We start from the raw sequence: 17,813 nt of genomic DNA, 5'->3' as shown, positions 1-17,813 counted from the left end.
TAAATGTCACTAACAGATCTTGGTGTAGACATTTGCTACATTTCTCTTGGGTAAATACCTAGAAAACCATGCCTAGGTGGTTTTACTGGTGAATTCTATAAAATGGGGTAATGCAAATATTACCCATATTCTTTCAGGAAACGTAAGAAGAGAGGGTCCTTTTGCAACTCATTTTTTTTTTTTTTGAGACCAGAATAACCCAGATACCAAAGACAAGGAATTACAGGAAAGAAAATCGGAAGGCAATATTCCCTGTGGATATAGATGCAGAAGTCCTTTCTTTTACAAAAACAAACAACCAACAGTAATCAAATCCAACTTAAAAATATATATTTAATGTGTGTGTGTGTTTTAGGGATATTAATATATTAGGGAATATATGTGTGTATATATACATCATTAGGGATAATAGTTCGTGATAAAGTGGTGCTCATCCCAGGAATGCAAGGTTGGTTTTACATTAAGAAACCAGCCATTGTAATTCATTACATCAAGAGAATAAGGAGAGGGCACCTGGGTGGCTCAATCGGTTAAGCATCCTACTCTTGAATTCAGCTCGGGTCATGATCTTGGGATTGTGAGATTGAGCCCCGGGTCAGGCTCTGCGCTAGGCATCGAGCCTGCTTTAGATTCTCTCTCTCCCTCTGCCAATCCCCCCTCCTCTTTCTCTCTCTCTCTCCCTCTCTACCTCTCTTTTAAAAAAAATAAAAGGATAAGGAGAAAAATAATATAATCATCACCTTAGTAGATGCTCATAAAGCATTTATCAAAACTCAAGGCCTCTTCATAAAAATTTTCTTAGCAAACTATAGAGGAGAGCTTCTTCAAATTAATAGCAGACTTCTAAGGATAACCTACAGCTAATATCATACCTAACAGAGAAATATTAAGCATATTCTCATAATACTGGGGATAAGGACAGAATACCTGCTCTCACCACTTCTTTTATTTTTTTTTTAAGATTTTATTTATTTATTTGACAGAGATAGAGACAGCCAGCAAGAGAGGGAACACAAGCAGGGGGAGTGGGAGAGGAAGAAGCAGGCTCATAGCGGAGGAGCCTGATGTGGGGCTCGATCCCATAACGCCGGGATCACGCCCTGAGCCGAAGGCAGACGCTTAACCGCTGTGCCACCCAGGCGCCCCTCCAAAATGATTTTTAAAAGAACAAAGTTAGAGGATTTGTACTACCTGATATCAAGATTTGCAAACAAACAAATCTTTGTCTTTATCTTCCTCAAGACTGTTTTGTATTGATGAAAAGGTAAACATACAGAGCTCCCTAGAGCAGAAAAGTATGTGTGTGTGTGTGCGCGTGCGTGCATGTGCCCAGGTGTTGACAAAGGTGCGAATAGGGAAATGAAAGTCTTTTCAACACATGGTGCTGGAACAGCTGGGTGTCCATATAGAATTAAAACAAAAAAAAACCTTATTGATACCACACTGCTCAAAAGTTATAAATGTGTCAGAGACCCTAAATGTAAAATCTGATAGTATGAAATTTCTAGAAGAAAACATCTCTGTGTTCTTGAGGTAAGCAAAGATTTGTATCACAGGATACAAAAAGAGGGGACCCATAAAAGAAAATAAATCGATAAAGTAGTTGAATCAAAATTAAAACTTTTCTTCAAAAATCCCCACAAAATGCCAAGTCACAGAATATGAGAAAATACTCAAAACAAATATATCTGACAAAGGATTTATTTCTAGAAAATATAAAGCATTATTACAACTTAAGACAACCCAATTTTTTTTTATGGGCAAAAGATTTAAATAGACACTTCACCAAAAAAAGATACAGAAATGGCAAATGAAAAGATGCTGAGTCACCAGGGAAATGTTTGCTTCGTGTCCACAGGAATGGGTAAAAGAAAAAAGACTGACGATGCCGAATGTTGACAGATGTGCTGTCATCCTGCTTCTGACATTCATGTTACATGCTAGGCACTCTGGAGAAAAAGAAATAATGCTTTACAGTTTACGGAGCGCACTCACATTAGTTACCTCATGTGATCTCCAAAATAATCTCAGAGGGTTACATCTTTTTTTTCATTATTGTATTTTTAAGTAATCTCCACACCCAGCGTGTGGGGCTCGAACTCACACCCCCGGGGTCAAGAGTCGCTCGCTGCACTGCCCGAGCTGGCCGGGCGCCCCTCATAGGGTTCCTTCTGAGTGGGGACTTGGGAGAGAGACCCAGCTCATTCATCCCTGCCCGGCGTACACATAAATACGTCTGTTGGGATTACTGTAGTGAAAGAGTATTTAGTGAGACTAATAATAACCAGCCTTTATCTGTTCCTTTTTTCATTTATGGGGGAACCTGACATACTATACAATAAATTAACTCCCTTAGAGGTGAAACTCTGAGTTACTTATCCTTCACTACAGTTTTAGCCCCTGTTCTTCCTTTAAGTACTGGACAGGCGTTCCGGCTAAAATGACTTCAGTTCTCAAAATCTCGCTCTTCCCCTGAGCAAAAATAAGTCGCTCCTCAAAGTAGTAACTGTCGCCAAGGAGGGAGTTTTGAACAGACACCATCAAGACAAGCGGAGTCCTTTTTGTCTTCCCTGGATTTATTGTTGCCCTCCAGCCTTTAGGGCCTCATTTCAGACTCTGGACCTTCTCTTTCCTCCTGTTTCCAGGAGGCTGTTAACCCTTAGCAGGTGATGTGGTGTGGAGAGTCACGTGCCTCAGAAGGCCGTAGTTCAGGGGGCCCAGAGACGGGGTGGGGGGAGGAATGCGGTTTCGAGGGATGGGATTCCAGTCGGAATGGGTCACGGGCCCTGCAGCAGTATCCCGCGCAGAGAAGGTGCGTGAGAAGTAAAATGAGAAGTGGCGATGGAGAACTTACCTTTGATTCATCATTTCTAAGACCTCTGACTCATTCACCCAGTGCCTTTGATTGACCAAAGGCAGAGAAGAGACAACTTTGAGTTTCACTTAGTTCGTCTATGTAACTCTGCTCTGTAACCGCGATGAGAAGGCAGGCACAAACTTGCCGCCGGAAGGGTTTGAGATGCAAAGATCACCTCACCTCTCAGAGATTGTGAGATAGCATTTTCTGAATTTTCTTCCCTCATCGAAGGATCCACGTGGGATGGGTTAAATGCAGAAGAATGGTCCGTATGACCTCTTCCGACGGCCAGGGACTGTTACAGACCTAAATGGTGGTCAGTGTACTTACGACCATGTGCGTATTCACTTTCTTTAAATGGGAACATGCTACTAAAAAGGAGACTGGGCCTTCATCGTGAAGGTACTAAGAGTAGCGTGGAAAACAGTGAAATCAAGGTGTCCTGTGGTACGTGAAATTATGTGGAAAGAGGCCAAAGAACTATTGCAAAACTAAGCAGTGAGGAAAACTAGGAAACCGTTCCTAAAAGATAAGGGAGCGGTTTCTGGCCGGTATTAAGGCCGGGACAGCAGCAGCAAGAGGTGATGGGCTCGGGCCACCCACCAGCGGCCACGGGCGTGGGAGCAGGGGCAGGCGCTGCGGGCTGGACGGGGTGCGTTCTCTGCTCCTTGCCCCTGCCTCCAGCGAGCTCCCCTGCACGCTGGTGTTCCGGCATCTGCCTGCGCAGCTCGGCCATTTGCGGGGTTTCCCATCTCAGAACTGGGGGGGGGGGGGGGGGGTTCAGATGGCCTCGCGCGGGACATGCCCGGCTCAGGACCTCGCTCCTTCCAGGAGGCCCCTGTCAGCCCACAGCCCGGCAAGGGAAGCCTCTGGAAATGCACCGCTTCCCAGTATTCATCCCAGGAAAGCAGCTCGGGACCCCACGGTGACCGAGGCCTCAGTGAGGGTTTAACGACAGTAGTAAAGGCCGCAGAACTCACGAGTGCTCACAGCCCCCCTCTGGATCTGCTGAAAGAGGGGGCACACCGTGGCAGCGGCTTGGAGCGGAGTGCAGAGGCTGGCGTGGAGCCAGCCCTGCTGCTGGCCGTCTGTCTGTCCGAGTGCACAGCTTCCGGCGAGCTTGTTTCCCTCCTGTAACTCCTTTCACCCGGTTCTTGAAGCGGTGACCCGCCCCTCCCCTCGCATCTCATCGGACCCGGCCCCACGAGGGCACTGGGCCAGGGTTCGGGATGGCAGGTGTGTCCCCTGGGTCCCGGGAGCGCGGCCCCGGGTGGAAGCGTGAGACCCACACCCGAGCCGCTTTAGCACGAGGCACGGCCAGGGTTCCGCGGGGCGCGGCGTGCGGCGGGAAGGAGGAACGGAAGTGGAGAGGGGGAGGCCTGTCACACCTTCGCGGAGCAAAAAGGCTCTTTTTGGTACTTGGTGTAAAGTTCCACTGCATCAAAGAAGCATTCCAGAGGCAGGTAAATCAGGCCCAGGGCTGGCGCAGAGACAGGTGGGACACGCTCGGGGGGCGGGGGGGGGGGGGCAGCTGGGCCAGCTCCAGGGGAGGGCGCCAGGGCAGCGCCACGTAGGCACCTGAGCTGCTGGGCTCCGAAGGGCAAGGGTCTCAGCCCTCCGACCGGAGCGTCAGCCGCGCTCGGGAAGCTCAGGATGGCCGCACCGACACTCCTTTATTTATTCGTTTATTTCTATAGGAATTTGCTCGTCCATTCACCAAGCCTTTCTTCCTCAGTCTCCATGGAACAGCACTAGTCCAGGTGCCGAGGAGAGAGCAGTGATAAGACAGTTTCTCTCCTGGAGGGAATCGCGGGCAGGTGGAGGAGACCAGTGCCGGTGGCACATAGCACAGATCACACGTGCTCCCCGCTCCAAGAAGAGCTGAGCAAGTGACTGATTATGCCTGGAGGTAGAGGATGGCAAGAAACAGCTTTAAGAGGTGTGTCGGGGCGCCTAAATGGCACAGTCAGTTAAGCATCTGACTTCGACTCAGGTCATGATCTCAGTGTTCTGGGATCGAGCCCCTCCTCGGGCTCCCTGCTCAGCAGGGAATCTGCTTCTCCCTCTGCCCGCCCTCAGCCTCCCACTCATGCTTAGTTTCTCTCAAATAAATAAAATCTTTCTTTTTTTAATGTGACATCTGTGAGGAGTTTGAAGGATAAGTAGGATCCGGAGCTTGCCGGATTGCAGTAGGAAGCCTTTCAGACAGGGCGAACAGCGCAGCCGAGCCCAGAGGCTTAACTGCCCGGGGCCCGCTGGGAACAAGGCATGTTTGCTGAGTGGATCCGCGAGTGGGCAGGGGCACAGGGAGAAGAGATTGGAAAGGTGAATTAGAGCCGGAATACTGCTTAGTCCTAAAGGCAGTGGCACAGTGTTGAAAATGTGTAAGCTGGCAAGTCAGGAAAGTGAATGTCTGGAGGACGTCGAGGGGATCTGAGAGGTCCTGGCGGGTGGTAGGGAGACTAGTTACCAGCCCTTTCATTTTTGTGGAAGGAAACCCAGGAGGACCTGAACTGGGGTGGATTCAACAGGACCTGATAGGATTCTTGAGTGAAAAATTATCATGTGGGTAACTCCCTGGTCTCTGGTTTGAGTGACTGGTGCGTTCCCAAGACAGAAGAGTCCGGAAGAAGGTGATGAGTTCATTTCTGAATCAGGTTAAGGTTTGAATAAAATTATGTGAAACATGGATCAGTGTTTAAGGTTACTGCAAGACACCTGTGATTTCTCCCCACCCTGCCTTAAAACCCCCCAGGGGCTCCCCTGTTCCCAGCAGCTCCAGCCCAGCCCCTCTAAGGTCACGTCTCTGCCCTGGCTCCTAACACGCTTGCGGCGGCCTGAGCAGCGTGCAGATCCTTTCCCTTGCTAGGTGATTCTACTTCTTCGTGCCTCTAACTAGAACACCTTTTTCCTTCTCTTGCCTTTTGCCTGGCCAATTTCAAGACTCCCTCAAAGGTCAGATCTTTGAAGAACCTTCCCCTGACATTCTGTGCCACCAGCACCAGGGAGGGTTAGTATCAATCTGTCAAGAGCTGAGTACTCACCCACTTGATTGTAATGATTTGTATGCATGTCACCTTCTCTACCGCTCTGTCCCCCAGGGCAGGAGGCATCTGTGTATCCATTGTGCCAGCCCAGATGGAAAATAGGACATCAGTAAACGTGCATTAAATGAACATCTCTCAGTGGGGACATCCAACCTTCTATCTACCATTGGCTCTCCCATCCTGTGTTCCAAGCACTCCATTATCTAAAGGCTAGATGTTCAGTGATCTAGGTCCATGGTGCTTGTCTTGGATATGTGTGTGAAATGGAAAAGAAAGAAAGAACACGGAGGCCTAGAGAAGAGGGCCACTGAAGGTTTGGGGAGTGAAATGGAACTCCCCAGTGGTCAAGGATGCCAGTTTACAGGATAGCCTGGTGTAGACACCTGTTTCCCTTCCTCTTTCTAAACTACTGGGCCTGTTTTCTTTTTTTTTTTTTATTATGGTATGTTAGTCACCATATAGTACATTAGTTTTTGATGTAGTGTTCCATGATTCATTGTCTGCGTGTAACACCCAGTGCTCATTGCAATACGCCCTATTTTCTATCACCATCTGGTGGCCGCATCCATAAATAACAAGCTCCCCGCGAGCTAAAAGAGCTCATACAAGGCAAAAGTTCCAGCATGTTGCTTCAGAGGCCTATGAGCGCCTCACCCGCCCTAGCCATAGCATGTAAATTTATATGTATACAAGATTTGCCTCATGCTGGTAAGAAGTGCCAAGAACTTTGAATCAGATTCTTGAAGAAGCTTACAGCTTCCAGAAGGCTGAGAATCACTACTGTAAAGGATTGTTCTAGAACAGTGATTCGACGAAATCCTATGAAGAATCATAATGTGAGAGAGGAAAGCAGACCTGGATCCCTGCTTGCTCAGAACCTCACCTTCCACTTTCCCACACTACCCACCTCCACACAACACAGAATCCAGTTTAAAAACCACATTCATAAGGCCAATGGCTTCTGTAGCTTCACAGCCAGGTGAACCCTGGAGAGCCACTGAGGCCCTCCAGGCCATGCCTTCGGGGTGGCGGGTGAGGGGGTAGTGGTGAGGGGGGTGCCTGAGTGGAGCTCACAGAGATGGTGGCAGTAATGGAGCTCACACAAATCCTGCTACTCCTGGGTCTTTTCTTACTGTTCAGTCTTGCCTTATTTCCCAAAAACCTACATTTTAAAACAGTAATCCTCAAAACTTTTTCTGTCTATAATATAGTTCCCAAAGGGGGAAACCATTTTTCCTATAAAATTCTAGTCTTCTGGAAAGAGCTGTTTCCCTGATGAATGCCTTTCCATAAACTATAATACCTGATAGAAAATAAATTGATAGCTTCCATTGGAACAGTTCTTTATAACTTATAACTTCCACAGCCATTAGCTGACTTGTGTTACAGTGGGAAGACGGAGACTGAGGTAAAACGGCCTGTTTGCTAGCGTGTAACCTCACTTTAAGGGTTCTTTCCATTGTCTCACAGCCTTTGTATACAAAAGTGTACATTCTGTGGTACTCAAAGCAACGAACAGGCGGGTGACACAGCTGCCGTGTTTGTTTATTTGGAGGGATGAGGGGTAATCACACCGTCGGGGGGAGGGGCGGGATAAAGGCTAACTGACTGAACGTCTGTATATTAGATCTAGCGGAGTCTAACGTCCAAGTCTGTTTTAACCACCATTTGTGCAGATGCATTAACCGAAGCTCAGAAGGAGTGCCTCGTGCAAGTCACACAGCTAGTAAACCGTGATAAACTCGGGCCTGCCGGCCTCCTCAGCCTGGTGTTCTGCACCAGCCAGCCGGCATGGGACTTGGAACATGCCAGCTTGCCTCGCCAGGTGGGCAGTCCTGGCCCCTCTAACCTGCCCCGTCCTTCCCTTCTTCTCTCTCTCAGGAGTGCCAGCTTCTCTCAGGGCACGAGGGCCTCGTTTCTCATGAGGAGCGACACAGCCGTACAGAAGCTTGCCCAGGGCAACGGACACTGTGTCAACGGCGTCAGTGGTCAAGTCCACGGCTTCTATAGCCTCCCCAAGCCAAGCCGGCACAATACGGAGTTCAGAGACAGTACCTACGACCTGCCCCGGAGCCTGGCCTCCCACGGCCACACCAAGGGCAGCCTCACAGGCTCTGAGACCGATAACGAGGACGTATACACCTTCAAGACACCCAGCAACACCCTGTGTCGGGAGTTCGGGGACCTCCTAGTGGACAATATGGACGTTCCAGCCACCCCGCTCTCAGCCTACCAGATCCCTAGGACGTTCACGCTGGACAAGAACCACAATGCCATGGCAGTGGCCACTCCTGGGGACTCGGCCATCGCTCCCCCGCCCCGGCCTCCCAAGCCAAGTCAGGCAGAAACACCTCGATGGGGCAGCCCTCAACAGAGACCTCCAATCAACGAGAGCAGCAGATCCGTCTCTGCCGCGGCCACCATCCCCAGGCGCAACACCCTTCCGGCCATGGACAACAGCCGACTGCACCGAGGTTGGTGTAAGCCCCAGCCGCGACCCCGGGGAACGGGAGGTAGCTTGGGAGTTCTCGGTAATCTTGGGCATCCGTGCGGAGGAGACCCAAACCCCTTCCTGGCTGGTCCTCCAGCCCTGGAGGCTGTTAGTGGGTGCCTGCAATGCAGGAGTGTAGCAGACCCTGCTGGAGAGCAGTTACTGTTCCACTCAGGGAGCTGGAACATTCTCAGTTAACCACAACACAACTTATTATGGGGTTGGAAGTCCAAATCCTAGTATTTAATTCATTTTTATATAAATCAAAGACTGAAAAAATAAATCTAGAGGACCAGTTCGAACTGGAGCCAAACCTATGTGGACTAACAGACTATTAAAACAAATTTTGAGCTACTAAATATCTTCGAAACCACACATGAGTCTCTTTGGCTAAAGTCTGGGTTTCTCTGTGAAGTGTATAAATTTTATTGTCACTCATGCGCCCTGAGCATATTCCAACCCTGAAAAAGCCTCGTCCGTGTGATGAAAGAGTACAGCAGTATTAATGCCTTTCATTTGTATCGTGCTGTATAGCTTGCGACGCCCGCTCCTATCCATCCTGCTGGCTAAGCCCCGTAGTGACCCTGAGCGTGTGGTGGGACAAAGCCTCCGTGTCTCCATTTCACATGAGGCCGGTGGTAGGGAAGAGACTCATTCAGGGTTGCAGAGTCGATCAGGGACAGAGATGGGACTTGGACCTGGGGTCCTGAGTCTTGGCTCAGTACTCTTTCAGTCCATCAGTACTCTTCCAGTCCATTGGCTCAATCACCTTGTGCTTTGGAAGTGAAATGACACCGACGTACATAAAACATGTCCCTGCCCTTCAGAGAGCTCGCATCGAGTTGGAGAAATAAAGCCAACATGTATAAGCTAGTCCAGTATCATTATTCCTGTAGTATTCACATAAGCGATGGCGGGGCCGAGTGGGTCGGGCGTGGAGTGCCATAGGGGTTAGAGGAGAGGGGCGCGCCTGAGGGAAGAACGAGTTAAGGACAGACCCCCTGTAGGTGCCAACACAGGAGCGAGATCTCGTAGCCTGGGAGGAGTTTCTGAACGGAGGAGGGGTGGATGGAAGTAATACCTTATCACTTGGGTTTGAGAGTAGTGTCTTCTGGAGTATCCGTAAGACCCCGAGCAACACTGGTGAGGGTCTGGGGAAGTGTCAGCACATGGGTCTTCTTTCCTGTCTCATAGCTTCTTCCTGTGAGTCCTACGAGTACCCGCAGCGCGGTGGAGACAGTGCAGGCCGGTCTGCCGAGTCCGTGAGTGATGCGGTCACTTCTTTCCTGGTGAGTGGCGCTTAGCCAGGGGTCCTCAGGCCCACCCAGGTGGGTTAAAGGTCACACTCCAGGGAACAAAAAGTACAGCTCACAAGAGTGATGGCATCTGCCTCTTCGGACCGCCTGGTTTCTCCGTCCAGATGCTTGGGTTGGGTTTTCAGAAAGTAAGATGCAGGTGTCTGCTGTGGAGGAAGGGAGTGTCCTTAGGGAGCTAGACCACAAGGCTCGCCAACCCTCCAGGTCAGTAGGATGGGTCTAGAATGCAGAGGCCCCGGGCTCTGGGGTGGGGAACCTGAGGCAGCAGGCTTCGCCGTGAGGCCCCACCGGGAGGAGGGGCTGTAGCGGGGGACTCCGGGTAAGGGCCTTACTCAGAGACAGACTTGGTGGCAGAATTACGGTCTGAGTGCTGGATCCCAGGCTGCCCCCTACAGGGGGCTAGCCACAGCTTTCCAAGCCGTCGAGGGCCTGGCGTCACACCCACCGAAATGGTGAAAATTGGGTAAGCGAAGCAGAAGCAGCTTACTCATCTGTGTGGACAGACAGGGCAGGAACTGGAGAAAGGCCGTGGCCAGGGTGACTGCGCTGTGTAACTTGGCGGCAGCTCTGACTGCAGCTGGCGCTCGCCCTGAGAGCTGGCCCGGGGAGCGCGCTGGCCCAGACCTCGCTGGCCAGGGCTCAGGGTTCTTCTGGGCTCCCGGCCCTGGTCGGGCTTCAGATCCAGCCCCCTAATGGGGAGTCTGGACCTGAGGTGAAGGGCAGGTCCTAAACTAAACCTGTACGGTCTGTGGCCTCTGCCCCCCTCAGCCTGGTCAGGCTCCCACAAAGCCTTGTGGACTGAGCCACCAGGGGTTATGTGATACTAGAGGATTATTACAAATTGCAAGTGGGTCCCAAGGGATCGTGTAAACTAGCAGGGACCCACAGACCTCACTTCTTTCTGCCTCCTACTGTGCCTGTCTGCTTGGTTTTGCCAGGGCCTGCCTTCCTAGCTTCCCGGGGCAGTGAACCCAGTTATAACTCTCCTCTCCTTGCAGACAAATTCTCACCCCCTTCCTGTTTCTTCTCACTAGTTACCGCTGTATTTCTTCTGCTCTCCCTCCTAGCCAGGGAAAACCATTGTGGGCAGGTCAGAGAGCACCAATTCCGAGGACAACTATGTGCCCATGAATCCAGGGTCCTCCACCCTGCTGGCCACGGAGCGAGCAGGCGATAACTCCCAGAGTGTCTACATCCCCATGAGCCCAGGACCCCACCACTTTGAGGGGCTTGGCTACCCCTCAACAGCCCTTTCTATGCACCGGGGCCCCAGCCGAGGGAGTGAGATCCAGCCACCGCCTGTCAACCGCAACCTCAAACCTGACCGGAAAGGTAAGTCTCCCCTGTCCCGTCGCTGGACAGTGTCCAGGAGCGGTTTGCATTCATTTAGGGATTGGGTGGATCCTGAGCTTTCCTTGCCAGGAAGTGTTAGCCTCTGGAGCCTAAGCCACCCCAAACTCTCACACACAAACGCTCAAATTCGTTCCAGTGGCCCAGCAGCCTAGGGACCGGCCACCCGAGTAGCCTTGATGGGCAGGGGTGTGGGCACCCAAGGACAGGACACGTTCCAGTTCCGGCTCGCCAGCTGAGATGAGAAGCAAATCATTCTGTGTGTCTGAGCCTTGTTACTCGTCTGAGAACTGTGACTACGTGCCTGGCAGAGCACTGAGCAACACAGATACTGTGTCTGAAAGTGCCTGTATAAACTGCTTTTGGAGGACGTGGGACATGTATGAGCCCCGGTGGCGTGGTCCGTGCCGAGATACCCCTGCTGTGACAGCAGGCGTGGGCTCCCGAACCAGCGGCCTGTGGGCTGGAACCCTTATTCAGCGCTTCCCAGGGTGCGACTTCGGTTGGCTAACTCATCTCAATTTCTCTGAGCTTTGGTGGGGATAGCGGTGTGTTTCGGAGGAAAGCGTCTAGGACAGAGTCTGGTACCCAGCGGATGTTCGGGAAAGCTAGATCCGTGCCCCCTGCATTCAGACCGGGAAGAAATACTACAGTTTGAGTTCCAGGCTCCCTCAGTCTGCTGGCGGGGGGCCCGGGGCAGGAATTCAAAAGGAGAAGTAGAGTAACTGGGCAGGATAACTACTCCCCCCCACTTGGTCTGGTCAACAGAGAATTGAGATCTTCGAGTTTGAAGTGGAGCCTTTAGGGCCTTTGGCACTCGCCTTCCTCCACGGCAGGCTCTACTGCCCTGGTCCACGAGTGGCAGGGAGCAGTCCTGGTGACTTTCTCCGTCGCAGTCCCCATCTCTTGTTTTCATATACAGCCATAGATCTGGGGGGAACAGTCTGTTGTCAGACCCAGTGTCTCCATTTTGGATTCTGAAAATATGATTCCTGCAGAATATGCTTGCAAAGAAAGTATCGTTCAGAATCTGAAGACATGACTTCAAGGCCTGTCGACATAGGCAAAGATCCTAGAACCCGCTGAGCCTCAGTTTCCCCGTGTAAATGTACTTGTGTGTCACATGGACGTGTGTGTATGTGCGGCGTTATCATCAGCGGCTGATCATTTGACTTTCTGTTCCTGCTCCAGTAAAGCCAACACCACTGGACCTGAGAAACAACACTGTCATCGATGAGCTCCCCTTCAAGTCACCTGTCACCAAGTCTTGGTCTAGGGCCATGTGAGTGTCCGCCAGGGAGGTGGGAGCTTGGAACCGGGCTGTTAGGCTGGTGAGGGGAGTGGCTGCGTGCTGATGCTCGCGCCGTGAGCAGAGCGGGCTCTGGGGGCGTGGTTTCCTCATCTCTGAAGGGGGTCATTGCACCTGCCCCGTGTCAGACCTTCGTCTGGTGATGGAGCATGGCGCTCCGGGGGTGAAGTCTGGGTGTGACCGCGGTCACGGTCTTCTCCCCACCACAGCCACACCTTCAACTGCAGCTCGTCCCAGTACTGCCGCCCCATCTCCACCCAGAGCATCACCAGCACGGACTCCGGAGACAGCGAAGAGAACTATGTCCCTATGGTGAGTCCTCTGCACCCCACAGGACTGACTCCTGCCGGAGTAGCCTGGGACCCCCCGCAGGCCCCCCACGGGATGGGACTGCTTTGCGGCTGCCATCCTTCCCATGTGCATGGGTGCTGAGCACGGCGGGGCCGTCATCAGAGGCAAGGAAGGCACGGTCCCTGCCCTCGAGGAGGCCGTGGTCTTAAAGGGCCAGAAAGGCCTGCCTCTCGCGACTGTGCCGTGGGGATATACTTGCAGGATGGGCGGGCGTACCCGGTTGGCTGCCTGTGGAGGCTGGGCTGGAGCCGGATCATGAATGAGCCCGAATGCTGTCTTGGGAAGTCCGGGCTTTCTCTCTGGGCCACAGGGAGCCACAGAAGGCTTGAAAGGCCAGGGGATTAGACAGGTGCCTCAGAAGTGCCCCTGGGAGCCTAGAGAGCATGACCAGAGCGGCCTTCAAAGTTGACTTCCTCCTTCTGTCCTGTTAAAATCTTTCAAAAGTCAAGACCTCTTCATTTCTTATTGTGCTGTTGCCATGACCATGAGCAGGAATGTGAGCGTAAGCATTTATTGAGTTATCTCCTCAGTGGTGAGGGCACACGTGCACCATGACGCACGGTGGCCAAGGCCATCACAGAGGTACAAACACGGTCAGCCCGTGAGAAGCGTCCCCCCTGACATTTTCATTGAAAAAGCCATAGCTGCTGCAACAGTAATGAAAGAACAAAGCAACCAGTCAGGAGCCAAAAAACAGAACTAGGACTGTTGGCATTCTCATTAGTAAGACTTCAAGAAAATCCTAGACAAGCTGGTGTTGGTGCCTGGACAGAGACAGGAGCCTGGAGTGTCTCCGTTGAAGAGCTGCTGGGGGAGCCCGGAGAGAAGGCCGCCCCGCTCGAGGCCAGGGACGCCGAAGACTTTCCAGCATCCAGGGCATAAAGGAAAGGTCCCCTGTTGGGGGCCAGCAGGCAAACACGGGGTCTGTCCAGAGCCTGTGGAGACCTGGCCCACCACCCCGGAGGGAGGCAGCGCAGGACAGCAGGGCTCGGCGGGTCTGGGAGCCTGATACCAGACCCGCTCCCGTCCCCGCTCGCCGGCTGTACACTGAACCACAGTTGTAGTGAGAAAACGTACATCACAGGATTGTTATGAGGGTTTAAATGAGGACATGAGAAGCCCCGGCCCAGTGCATGACTCCGAGTGGGCACTCGATTCCCAGAGATGTGGGTTTTTCTGGGTGAGGGCTTAGCCTGTTTCCTGCACTTACTAATGGGTTTTCCCTCCTCTGTGATAGCAAAATCCAGTGTCTGCATCTCCCATTCCCAGTGGCACCAACAGTCCCGCCCCAAAGAAGAGCACGGGCAGCGTTGATTACCTGGCCCTGGACTTCCAGCCGGGCTCCCCGAGCCCCCACCGCAAGGTACCGTGTCCCAGCACTCAGCCTCGTACTGCTTGACTGCTTGGCCTTTTAGTCTGGGCCTCAGAGGGCTCGAGGTCTGTCCGACCTTCTCAGCCAGTCCACCCCCCTTGTACTGCTCACCAGAAGCCGCGGTCTGCTCGGGGTTACGAAGTGAGTCAGGGAGCGACCCAAGGCTCGGGGATCCTGTGTCCTGGCCTGTCTTTGAGAACTGTCCACGTGCATCCCCTGCCTTTGGTACAGGGACCTGCAGAAGGGACTCCCGGGCCCCGGAAAGCCTCCCCAGGAAGCACTCCCAGCTGCCCCGTCCAGACAGCAGAGTGGCTGCCAGTGCTCCCCTCTGGCTGGTGCTCGTTGACACCCGGCCGATTCCTTCACGGGGAGGTGGGTGGAGGCAGAGAGGAAGGCCTGGGTCCCCTTGGAGCTGGGAAATCAGGAGAGATGATGTGGTTTGGGCCTTAAAGGCCCCTTTCAGAAACAGAATGCAGGCTCCTGAGGCCCATCTCCTCTCCCCGCGCGAGGCAGCTCAGAAAGAGCTCCCCGCCCTCCGGATAACTCACAGCCATTTCCCCATTCTGTCCTCAGCCATCCACGTCATCCGTCACTTCCGACGAGAAGGTGGACTACGTTCAGGTGGACAAGGAGAAAACCCAGGCCCTGCAGAACACCATGCAGGAGTGGACAGATGTGCGGCAGTCCTCCGAGCCTTCCAAGGGCGCTAAGCTGTGACGCAGGGGCCACCGCGCCGGGGGAGGTGCCCGGGGGCAGCATCTCCCGAGCTGGTTCCTCCCGCCTATCCCCCCACACACACCTTCTCCTCTCCCGGTGCCCCCTCCTGCCACTCTGGCCTTCGAAGCACTTGATGTCAGGGACCCTGAACCCTTCTCCTGAGAGGCGAGGGCCTGATCAAGGCACTTCCTCTGCCCACTCGGGGCCCACCTTTGATTTTTATCAGTAATGGCCATGCCTCTCCCCACCTTAGTTAGAGCTATTGCCAAAAAGCATCCTTCAGCCTCTTCCTGTCCTTTAGACCCGAATACCTACTAGGCTTGGGGAGGGGCTGGGGCTGAGCCCTCAAGCCCTCTTCCCTCCAGCTACTGGGCTACCTCTCCTTCAGTCCCAGAAGATGCCATGTTGTCTCGCTGACCCAGGGAGCCCAGGACCAGCAGACCAAAGTGGACATGGACTTTCCTCCTTGTCTGTCTTGGTAGGGGAGAGGCAAGGCCCCTGAAAGATGAGTTGAGAAGGAAGGTTGGCAGTGGTCTCGAGGGACACAGAAGGCAGCGGCCCCGCCACCGTGTAGCTGTTGTGGGCAGGGAGAGGCAGGAGGCAGCGGCAAGGGAGGGAAGACAGAGGAGGATGGGCAACCACGAATCAGGAGCAGGGGGTGACTAGGGCCCCAGGAGCATTCAGGCCCTCCTCCATGGGTGCACCCCGCCAGAGGCGGCTGGGACAGTGCTGGGTGCTGCAGGGTGCGGGCAGAGGCTGGTGCCAAGGGAAGGCGGTGCCGGGTGGGGAGGGCGTGCGGGGCGGACGAGAGGTGCTGCAGGCCCTGAGGGGCCCTAGGCTGTAGTGGGGAGGGTACAGCAAGTGTGTCTCTGCAAGACAGTTGGTGGGCGTGGGCAGGTCACTGATGGGCTGAGAGGCAGGAGGCAGGCAGTGCAGCCAGCGAGGGAAGCGGGGCAGAAGTGAGGAAAGGGGGGAAGCAGTGCAGGCGAGGGTAGGGCCAAGAGGACTTGGGGGAGGGCTCGGGCTTCTGCCGGGGCCCAGGCCGGTAGGAGTGTGGTCTCAGGAGCCCCTGGTGTTTTCCCAGCTCATCTTCCAGCTGCGGCTCCCTGGTAGCCCCGAGCCACACTGGGCGCAGGAGAGGCCAGGCTCTGCTCCCGTGGGTGAAGGCCGGCACATCGGCTGCGCCCCCCCCCAGGCACTTTGTCCTCGGCTGGGGAGGAGAGAGCCCAGTCTGCGGATTGCAGAGCTTCCTCCCACCCTGGCTCACAGAGGTGGCTCCAGCTCACCTTTGGGCTCCCACGAGCACACACCTGGCCATGGTCACAGAAGCCCCACTCCGGCTGGGAGGATTTTCTCCACAGTAGCCCCTCTCCTAGCAGTTCAGCTCAACTCAGCGAGCACTGATTAATGGCTGCCTTGGTCAGGTTCTGGGAACGTGGGGATGAAGCAGTTTGGCCATGTGCTTGAGGCACGGGACATTGGTAAGAGCCGAGAGAGACTGGAAGCAAGGCTGCTTCTGCAGGAGACGGTGCAGATCCGGGGAAGGTGGGGTCTGGGAGAGCGAGTGCGGGAGGGGCTTGTGAGGCAGGAAGACGGAGCAGTTTTCTAGGGAAGGAGGGCAGAGCTGGGGTCCTGGGGCTGATGGCAGTGGCTGCCACCGCGTGCCCTTAAGGCCCTCTCTGCAAGGGTCTCCTAGGGGAGCGCTGAGTGGCGCTGCCCCAGCCGTGAGCACTTTCTGAGCGTACCACGAGGTGAATGAAACTGGTCGGAGTCTTTAGAAACTGAGTGTTCAGATCTCATGTTCAAGGAGGCCTCCTTCCGGCTCCTGGTTCCTGCAGCTCCAGTCCCTCAGGGTGGAGGGGCAGAGACAGAAGGAAGCGTAAGGGGACCCGGTCTCTAGTACACACCTGTCAGTTCGGTTTACCTCCCTGGGGGCCCGGCAAGGGCAGACCCAGACTCATGGCGCCCGGCCAGCAGGAACAAGCAGCGGGGGTGGGGGGAGGTTTCCAGGGAGATGGGCGAAGCAAGGTCCCACGGAGCCACCACCGTGAAAGGTGGTTAGACTAGACGGCAGCCGAGCTGTGCCGAGGGGGAGGTCCCGCTATGGAGGCTCTGGCTTCCCAGGGTGGAGCGCACCGAGCGTGTGAGTCCGTGAGCCCGGGCCCCTCCCCGAGGTGGACTTTGGAGACTTCTACATTGGAAACTCTTCAAATATGCCCCATTCCTGGGAGAGAAGCACAACCCTTCCCCTTCTGAAGTGAGCGGAGCTTGCCCCAAGCCCTGGCCCACCCACCCTCCCCGCACCCTTCCGACAAGAGCTCAGACGACGCAGTTCGCACTCCTCGGTCTGCAACCCGTGAGGGAGGCGAGGCTGGGCCCAGGAGCACTGCAGCTCCCTCGTCTGGGAGCCAACACTCTGGGACTCCCCAAGCTCCCTGGGCTGCCTGCGGAGGGGCCCCCTCGAGGTGCAGGCTGTCCTGTCCTAGTTGGTGGTGTGCATTCTTGTGTGTTGGTTACACGTGTCTTGAAATTTAGAATCATTTCGCACAGAATTGTCTATTTGTCGGGAAGAGAAAAGGGGCTAGCGGCCCAGTCTTAGGTTCTTGCCCTGTTATACAATTTAAAATTGACATTTAATTTTTCAAATCACTGTTGGTGCCTAATCACTTAAGTTATTAATTTATTCTGTTTTCTTTTTAAAAAAATGTGTAACATGTATTTATCCTGGGAGTAGGTCTGGGGTGGGGTGGGAACGTGTTCTGGTGGGTCCTGTCTTTGCCGTGGTGACACGGCGCAGGCCTGGAGCTTGCAGGGGCCTTTTTACTGTGCTGTTGGAGCAGGACAACAATAAAGTCCATTAGAAGCAACCAGAGACGGCCGCTGGAGCCTGCCTCGTCAGAAGTCGCCGGGGAGGGAACCCACCCGCCCAGAATCCCTGCCCGGGGGTTACCCTCAGGAAAGGCTCGGTGCCAGTCTGCTCCCTTTCCTTTGAATAGGAAGTAA

The 17,813-nt window shown here is 53.8% G+C and overlaps 1 protein-coding gene across 1 annotated transcript in view; it reads left to right on the top strand.

Annotated features, from left to right (window-relative positions):
• The window catches only part of GAB2 (GRB2 associated binding protein 2), a 183,653-nt gene extending 165,976 nt beyond the window's left edge, over nt 1–17,677 (top strand). Inside the window, exons 4-10 of the mRNA XM_045816267.2 lie at nt 7,786–8,378; nt 9,590–9,684; nt 10,779–11,043; nt 12,253–12,343; nt 12,580–12,682; nt 13,959–14,084; nt 14,667–17,677. Coding sequence (XP_045672223.2) covers nt 7,786–8,378; nt 9,590–9,684; nt 10,779–11,043; nt 12,253–12,343; nt 12,580–12,682; nt 13,959–14,084; nt 14,667–14,810 — 1,417 coding nt within the window. The 3' untranslated portion in view covers nt 14,811–17,677. The remainder of the gene's footprint in view (nt 1–7,785; nt 8,379–9,589; nt 9,685–10,778; nt 11,044–12,252; nt 12,344–12,579; nt 12,683–13,958; nt 14,085–14,666) is intronic.
• The last annotated feature ends 136 nt before the right edge of the window (nt 17,678–17,813 follow it).

Source organism: Ursus americanus, chromosome 16, assembly GCF_024610735.1.
Source record: "Ursus americanus isolate L20-20 chromosome 16, mUrsAme1.1.p, whole genome shotgun sequence".
Classification (NCBI taxonomy): domain Eukaryota; kingdom Metazoa; phylum Chordata; class Mammalia; order Carnivora; family Ursidae; genus Ursus; species Ursus americanus.
The sequence above is the reverse complement of the archived record's forward strand: the minus strand, read 5'-3'. Positions and strand labels throughout refer to the sequence as shown.